Genomic DNA, 8,928 nt, shown 5'->3' with positions numbered 1-8,928 from the left:
GCAACCAAATTAAGGCTTCCACGACGAATATTGACAAAGCAAGTGAGTTAAATTCACAGATCGGTTGAAGAGGCAAGTTATGCTATGCGTTAAAATGTACATGTAGATTGAGCAATGTGTTATGTTATTAGAGTACGTGTAATTGTTTGGTGTGCCATTGCATTACGAAAAAACAGTGGTGCGATACGGACGCATTCAAATTTCGTAACATATAGCCGTACTGCTGATAGCACTGTTTACGACCTCTGTGAGCGTGAGAAATTAAGCGATTGGTGCAGGCCACTTTAAGAACCACGTTTCATAAGAAACCTGAGCTGGTTACCGTAAAGAGATATTGCTCATAATGTCCAGTGGGGCTGGCTATTTTCATGATAGTGTGAGCCGGATACAAAGGGGAAAGCCAATATGCCATCCATCCTTTGATTGATACTGCAGGCATCGAATATGTGAGACGGGAGATAGCCTGTCAAATGCTTCATACGAAGGCCTGTCAACATGTATCTGCTGAAAACTGGTAACATCGAAATAACTATTTTTTAAAGAATTGTGGGCTTTGATAAAAGTGAAAAATGTCGTCAAATTAGTGACAAGCGCCACGAGTACTTCGACTACATATTTATTTATTTATTTAAAAATACCTTACAGGCCCCTATTGCAGGGCATTGTGTAAGGGGGGTAACAAAGGGTGAGTGTCACGACAGAATTGTAAGATAACATCAAATTTCTAATGAACAAAAAAACGAAACAACAAATAACACGTTATATGTCAGTAAAGAGAAAAAGAAGTTAACGTACGAAAAAAGGTCATTTGAAGCTGCACAGGGGAAAATTGATTGATTGTAGGGTTTAACGCGCCGACGCAAAGTAGGCGATGAGGCGCGCCGTAGTGGAGGGCTCCGCATTAATTTTGACCACCTGGGGATCTTTAACGTGCACCAAAATCTCGTACATACGGGCGTTTTTGCTTCTCGCCTCCATCAGAAAAGCGGCCGCCGCGGCCGGGAATCGAACCCGCGACCTCGCGTGCTCAGCAGCGCAACGCCTTAGCCACGGAGCCACAGCGGCGGGTCACATGGGAACACTGCTGGTGGGAAGAAATACAGATATGAACAATACAACTTAGTAGAAAATGCCTTGCACACACGCAGCTAAAATTTATCGTAGCAGAGCGCAAAAGGCAAGTTGTTCTCGTTTTGAAAACTCAGGATTGTAAAGGGCGGTAAAAAACAGTTCTATTTCGTACGTATAAGAATATTATACACTACAAAAATGCAGGCGGTCACAAAGTGTGAAGCTGTAAAAAAAAAAGAGCGTGTGCTGTGTTACCAAACGACACATACGACCTTAATCTGTAAGCAGGAGGAAATTGAGTAATAACTAGAGACCGGAAGTTTAGGCACTAAAAAAACGGGTTTTAGGCGCCTATTGAAGGCGCTCAAAATTGAAATTTAGGCATATATAGGCACTAAGTACTACCATATAGGCATATATAGGCTCGAATAATATTTACTCAGGCGGCGTATTTCAGTGCAATTTTTCGGTTTAGAGTAAACACAGGCTACAAACATCGGTATTTTGAAAATGCAATTTTATTTTCTTCATAAAACACTCAAGGGTGACGATTTCAAGATATCTAGGGTGACGCAACACTGTGCGAAAGGCTGTGGAAGCAGTGGCAAACAAGCACGATCTCCAGGTTTTCGGGCTTGAAGTTGTGCCTTCTGTCAGTCAATATCGTCTTGTACGCAGAGAAAGAACGCTCCACATCCACTGAGGTTAGCGGAGCGTACTTGTACTTTGGCACGTTGGATGTTTTGATTCCATCTGGAATCGCGGTATGTCCGCCGCTCAAAACCTCAGACAGTTCCGTCAGCGTCGAAAATCCGGGATTTCTGTCCAACACAGACTTAAGCTTCTCTATAGCTCTGTCAGCAACCGGTCCCCTGGGAGCACTAGCGAACCTTTCCTGTGCGTCCAAAATCAGCTGAATATTTTCAGTCAGCGTTGTGCCCGAACTTTCAAGTTTCTGTATTGTTGTTGCCAAGAACGTGAAATGGGCACACAAATAGGCCAAGTCACATGCAAGTGTAACATCATGTAGAACCTTCTGGGCCCTTCTCACGGCGACACTCTCATCTTCAGCAAAGCTGCTTACAACAGCCTTGACACCGTTTAAGTGTTGGTTGTAGTATTCCACTGCCGTCAGCCAAGTTCCCCAGCGGGTAACAACAGGCTCCGGTGGAAGAGGTACACCCGGCAGCTGCTCCCTGAAAGCACGAACGCGGGAAGGAGCCTTGAGGAACACCGCCTTCCCTACAGCTATCAGTTCGTTGACCGAACTGAACGACTTTCGTAGCTCTTCACACACCCGATGAATCCCGTGAGCAAGACAAGTGACGTGCAATAGTTCTGGGTAAAAAACCTTGAGAAGTGCACCAGCCTTAAGCATATAAGCTGCTGCATCTGTGTAGAGCAGCAGTACTCGGTCGTCGTGGGCTCCGGAGGGGTACAGAAGCTTCAATGACGAGTTCACGAAGCGGGCGATGGTCTCTCCGCTAGTTTTTTCTAGCTCTTTTGAGCAAACCAGGAAGGGTGTTGTTTTCTCTTCTGCGTCAAGCTTTCCGACTACAAAGTGACCGAGTACTCGTCCGGTGACATCTGTCGTCTCGTCCACAGAAATCCAAATGTGGAATTCACCGATTTCTCTTCTAATTTCTTGTAGCGTCTTCTCGTACAGTGGTCGCAGGTACTCCTTGCGAAGAGTCGACTCTGATGGTACCTTTTGTTTGCAGTACTTTTGCAAGAAATTCTTGAAAGTCTTGTTTTCGATTTTCGCCCAAGGGATGTTAGCAGCGACTAATGCTTCGCACAGGTCAGCGCTGAATTCACTTTTTTTTCCTTGAGCAATACTTTCAGCCAGGAACGATTGTCTTGATGTCGACGGCTGGTTGCGCAGAGCATTGGCTTGATGCAGTGCTGTTCTTTCATGCTGCTGCAAGTGGAACTTTTTTTCACAGGGTACCTGCGCGAAGAAAACAGTAACGAAAACTAAGATATTGCGTAAGGCACGTGAAACGTTGCTAGTGTACTTTTGCTTTTAGTCATGTAGAGTTGTAAACCTGACAATAGCTCAAGGAATGGCGAAGTTGGCCAGCTGCGCAATAGCAGGTAACCGTTTTTAAAATCATGATGCTTATACAACAATCCGACCAACACTGTGCCGGAAATTTTCAATAAGGAAGCCAGTTCCCGAATTAGGTTGCAAACATTGCACAACAATGAATAGCAGTTACCGTAAAAAGTTCTTAAAACGCACATTATTGGCAAGTTCTGAGCATTCAGAATAAATTTAGCGTAAGCACTGTTGGAGGCGTCACGTTTACGGTTGGTCCAGTGTTCACGTCAAGTGCATGATATCGTTAATTAAGATCAAGTGGAAAGTATTGTATTCTCACCTGCTTTCCGCAGGGTTGGCAGAATACTGTTTCTCCGTCGACGGTGTAGCACTGCGATCCACTGGTCCATTGCCGGATAAGGACACTTTTCGGCGTCTTAATCTTCGGCATTCGTCGGCAGGCTTCGGACGGATTACGGAGAGAGCAGAAACGCCAACTACGCTGACGTGCTGGCTGTAGTGATAGGGTCAATAGGTTTTCTCTTAATCTTGCCACAAGCTAGCCTCGCGCTGCCTCTCTAGGGCACGCTCTAGCCTCGCCCGCGTGCAATCTGCGCTGCAATATTCTCGACACCAAACAAATCCGACCTTTTTTTGGGGGGGGGGCGGAGGGATTCGCGAGCAATTTGTAATTGTTTTGCATTGTTTAGAAAGGCTTTTCGAAATCCCGTCCGAGGTAAATAAGTGGGAAAGGGTTCAGATTTATTTGCAATTTTTTAAGCAGAAGGAAAGGCGTGAAAGTCAATGTTGCGCATCTTGCCGAGAGAGTAGCTGTGCTTTCCCGCAGTACCGTCCTGGCCTTGAGAGGTAGGGCTTCCATTGGCCGGCTCCCTCGCAGGCTGGCGCTTGCACGCTATCGTTGGGGGCGCTAGCAGACGACGCGCCGACGGAACCCGCAAGAATCTTTTTATGCCGCTAGCATTCAATAAAAACCCTTAAAAATGCTAAATACAACGTTTTCAATTGCTCTCTTGTTTTCTTCCAAACAAGCCAGTGCGAACCCATTTCCAACGCGAGCGCGCCTCGTCATTTTCATTACTTCATACCCCCATTCACAAACATACTGTTTTCTATACTCGCTGCACGCCGACTGGTTGGGGGACAACGCGTACTCTTTATTTTCACCTTGCATGCCTTGCAGACTAAATTCGACGAGACCACTCCTCAAAACACGTGTTCTCCTGTCTGTGACAAAACAATTTATGCCACTGTTAGCACTGTATTATTGCGCGAACAATATATAGGGCATTTCGGGTAATATTTCCGTCGCTACGCGTCACTCTGTCAAACAGCCAGCGACATAAACCCAAAAACGGTAAAGTGAGATAGCGCTTAGAGATCGCCGGCTGCGTGAGTGACGAGAGCGACGGTGCTAAGAATACTTTAACAGGAGTGCGACTGAGCGGCAGCTGCCTCTGCAGACGTGCCCGTCAGTTACGGGGAGTCTCGGCGGGTCTCTGTGACTCCTGCCACTGATTGCCCGCGTTGTATAATTATCGAGCACGCAGCCAGTTTAGGGTGGCAAACGAGGAAGAAATGAAAAATACTGCGGCTAATGGCGATACTGGCAGACTACAAAAGGAAAGACAGGCAGCCAAAGCCGCTGCTAGAGCGAGAAAACGAGACCGCTGAGATTATTAGAACGCTAAGCATGGTTGGCATAGTGTAGGAAGAAGATGATGATATTTTTGTGGTTATACGCTTTACTGAGTGGGGTGAAAGAAACTCTGCGTGGCGGATGTCTGAAGAGAAAGGAATGAGCATCGGGCGAGGCCTCAAGTTAGCAATGGAGAGAGACAAGATGCTCATGCATTCCCATCAGTCCAACAATAGATTTCCTTTTTTTCCATCGAGATATACGACTGATTGAGGCAAAGTCTGTACTCGACAGCACAAAAAAGGCATTTATAGGCGCTTAAAAGCTTGTATAGGCACGAACCTCAAAATAGGCACGTATAGGCACAATCAACTATTGCTTAAAATGTTCCCCTTCCTTTAGTTCATGCTTATATGTTAAATAGGCTCGATACGGACTGGAATAAAAAACAGGCATTTTGCCTAAAGTTCCGGTCTCTAGTAATAACAATTGAATATAACGACATTAACGCGATACAGGAGGTGGCACAAACAGTTGTAAAAAACCAGTCTAAGTTTCTATGACTAAAGGAAAGAGTGCAGAAGTTGTCGGAATTGTTCAGGGTCTGATTGAGATGCGATGTCAATCGGGAGATCGTTCCACAAGCGTATGACGCGACGAAGAGCCGATGAGTTGAAGGCGTCGGTTGACCCATATAATCGCGTGGAACTTAAGTTATTATGCAACCTGTCCAATCATCCATCCAATCCTTATGCACTTTGCCTTCTTCGAATTAACTTTGCTTTCCCGGAACCGTCGGGGCTCAGCAGCAGCCTTCAGGTGCCCTTTGACTGGGGTACCGTGCTACTCCACGTGCAAAAGAGGAGGAGCCATCGCTCCTCCAGCACCTCTGGTCCATCGCCCCTCGGTGAGAGCGTGGAAAAACGGAAAGCCTCCTGTCCTCATGGGGCTATGATTAAAATAAATGGTGCAGCCTTCACTGGTGCGTTGTGGTGCATGAACGCGAATGGAACACAACCTAGAATAAGTGATTGTGTCGTTTGTCACAGGTCACCTCGGTCCCTGTCCGTACGACACCTGCACTGTGGAGTACTCGGAGTGCAGGCAGCCGCAGAAGATTTGCTACTGCAAGGAGGGCTACGTCCTGCGCACCTACAATAAGCATTGGGCCTGCGAAAAACAAGGTGACATAGAACATCGCCCGTTAAGTAGTCAGCGTGGCTTTTGATTGCTATATTAATTCATCCCGTAAAGGGGTCATGAAGACAAAATACAACATTGTCCAACTTGGAAGAATTACCCTTTGGTAGCTGACTCAACCCCATTCTACCCGAAAAAGAAGTTTTGTTAAAAAAAATGCCAGCAATAATTAAAACTTTCACATTTTCCGTTACACCGACGTAACACTGCCAGGAGTGGCGTAAATGGGCTGGAGCAATACCACAATGAGCGTGGTAACTGCAAATTATCATTGAAGTGGTACCATTAGGCAGAACCAGAGGCTCACGTAAAATCACCCACTCATGCACCTCTAGTAAATTCAGTTTGGCTTTGATTTGCAACACATTGTCATCACTCTGGGCCGACTTTTTCTACCCGGAGCGATGGAAACCAGGGGATCATAGTTCGAATTAACTGTTCTGGATGCCGACGCATTCGAATTATCTGGAGTTGTTCCCCATTAACATAAACAGGGCTGTGCCGAGACCGGTGCGTGAGTTTGAATTAACCGGAAGTTCGAATTAACGAGCTGTACTAGGTTTGGGATAAAATTGAGATCATTGTTATTTGGATAATGCCGCCTATTTAATGAACCAAGCTTGTATTCACCTTCACGGCCACTTGAAAACGGCTTTAAGTGTCCCCTGGTCTGGTATGTGAACTGCTTCTTTACACGGTTGTGTATTGAACTGATCCATAATTTCTGATTGTGCGTTTTGTACTGAATTCACGACGACTTTATTTCGTGATGTTCGCAGCAATTGAAACTGTGAATCGGCCGTGCACAGAAAGCAGCGAGTGCTACACAGGCGAGATCTGCGAGGACAACTTCTGCACGTGCCCAAAGGGCAAAGAACTCAAAGATCTCAAGTGCATCGGTAGGTGGACAATTTGACCACATGTTGTTGCTTGCAGGGCTGTCCGGCGGCGACAGAACAGGGCACTTCAGCTGCTTCAGCAAAACAAGCGAAAATCTTGTGTACAGAGCGCGCTACACACACACACACACATACACACACGCGCGCGCGCGCGCACACACACACACACACGCACAAATATCAAATATATATAGAAAGAGATAAGAGAGAGAGAGAGAGAGAGAGAGAGAGAGAGAGAGAGAGAGAGCGAGAGAGAGAGAGAGAAAATAAGGGTTGGCAGTCAAGAAAACGTCGGAAAGCAAAGGGGAGGATGTGTAGGTCATTGAAACAGATAAAGAAATTGGAAGGAAAGAAAGTGGAGAGAAAATGCCTGCCAGGTGGGATCCGAACCCACGATCTCCAGAATACCGGTCTGGTGCGATAACCACTACGCTACCGGCGGGGCTATTTCCCCACCACCTTTTGGGGTATTTATGTTAAGGTATATTTTGTTTCCTGCACTTGGGGGTGGTAGCCAGCGCCACTCGGACTACTCGGGGTGAAGGGGACCTTCTTTTTAACCCCGGGGCCGTGGCTCGAGAGTCTACATGTCGAGAGTGGTCGACGAGCGTTGAACCCTCTTAAGCTACCTTTGGCACCAAGACGGCCAGAACAGAGGCCCTCGCTATGCATGTAGCGAATCAGAATAGGAAATGAGGGGCTCGTTGAAAATAACACAGAAAATAAGGATTGGTAGTCAAGAAAACCTCGGAAAGCAAATGGGAGGATGTGGTAGGTCATTGAAACACATAAAGAATTTTGAAAGAAAGAAAGAAAGAAAGTGGAGAAAAAATGCCCGCCAGGAGGGATACGAACCCACGACCTCCAGAATACCGGTCTGGTGCGATAACCACTACGCTACCGGCGGGGCGATTTTTGGTTATATATATATATATATATATATATATATATATATATATATATATATATATATATATATGTATATATATATATATATATATATATATATATTTATATATATATATATATATATATATAGAGAGAGAGAGAGAGAGAGAGAGAGCAATAAAACTGGGAAGATGGTAGGGAACACAAGAAAAGAAAACTTCAAGGTAGCGACCACGTTTGTTGCCAACGTTTCATCAAGCGACTTGCCCTACCTTGTTCGAAGTCTTCTTTTCTTAGAGAGAGAGAGAGAGAGAGAGAGAGAGAGAGAGAGAGAGAGAGAGACAAGGGTACGCAGTCAAGAAAGCTTAGGAAAGGCAAGGGGAAAGTGTGGTAAGTTTAAAACTACTGCAGATTTTTTTCTGTGAAAGAAAGTGGGATCCGAAAGCGGGAGGGACCCGTACCCACGACCTCCAGAATACGCGTTTGGTGCGATGACCCCTACGCTACCGTCGGGGCTGTGCTCCCTTCCGCTTAATCGAGTGTTTATGTTAGGGTAATTGTTTGCTGCGCTTGTAGGTGGGTCCTAGCGCCACTCTGACTACCTGGAGTGAAGGGGACCTTCTTTTTAACCCCGGGGCCGTGACTTGAGCGTGTACGACATGTCGGGAGCAATCGACCAGCGTTGAACCCTCTTAAGCTAGCTATGGCACCAAGACTTCTAGAACAGAGACCCTAGCTCTGCATGTAACATATATATGTGACGTATTAGGATATTTAAAACTCTGTCCTCGTTGGACGACTATGCTATAAACACGCTTTGGAGCCACCCAAGGTTTGTTTTCAGAAACGCCGGCATCCGAACGAAATGTCGACAAATACACAGTTGTGCTAGAAGCGCATACTACCTTTTTTTAGCTATGCCGGACTGACTTACTTACTCATTGAGTGATCAACGCCCAGCCAAACTACTAGAATAGTCGGGGGTACATTTGTATCATGGGGTACAGGGGTTCACTAATTTGAGATTTTTGTTTTCGTAAATTCCTGATTCTCACCTGCTCGCATATCTAAGTGCTTCTCGCTAATATGTGTAGCTGTTAAAAATATAAAGAAAGTAGTTTCAGGGCGTCGCCCTAAACAACGGTACTGGGGCGATTATGCATTACCGA

At 45.8% G+C, this 8,928-nt stretch overlaps 1 protein-coding gene across 1 annotated transcript; it reads right to left on the bottom strand.

Annotated features, from left to right (window-relative positions):
- Window positions 1-1,633: 1,633 nt before the first annotated feature.
- LOC144139806 (uncharacterized) lies at window positions 1,634-3,764 on the bottom strand. Its single transcript, XM_077672060.1, has 2 exons — window positions 3,456-3,764; window positions 1,634-3,022 (listed from the first exon to the last, which is right to left on the bottom strand). Exons 1-2 carry the CDS (start codon window positions 3,564-3,566, stop codon window positions 1,634-1,636), a joined length of 1,500 nt encoding a protein of 499 aa, XP_077528186.1. The 5' UTR covers window positions 3,567-3,764.
- Window positions 3,765-8,928: the final 5,164 nt, after the last annotated feature.

This window comes from Haemaphysalis longicornis, unplaced genomic scaffold, assembly GCF_048455015.1.
Source record: "Haemaphysalis longicornis isolate Haplotype H1 unplaced genomic scaffold, Haemaphysalis longicornis Haplotype H1 scaffold_5, whole genome shotgun sequence".
NCBI lineage: Eukaryota > Metazoa > Arthropoda > Arachnida > Ixodida > Ixodidae > Haemaphysalis > Haemaphysalis longicornis.
This window is presented reverse-complemented; position numbering and strand designations above follow the sequence as displayed.

Excerpts from the sequence above, each read along its gene's own strand:
- LOC144139806 (XM_077672060.1), bottom strand. The coding sequence starts at position 3,566 with ATGCCGAAGATTAAGACGCCGAAAAGTGTCCTTATCCGGCAATGGACC. Across the intron at positions 3,023-3,455 it reads GCCAACCCTGCGGAAAGCAG|GTACCCTGTGAAAAAAAGTT; the intron begins GTGAGAATACAA and ends TTCTTCGCGCAG.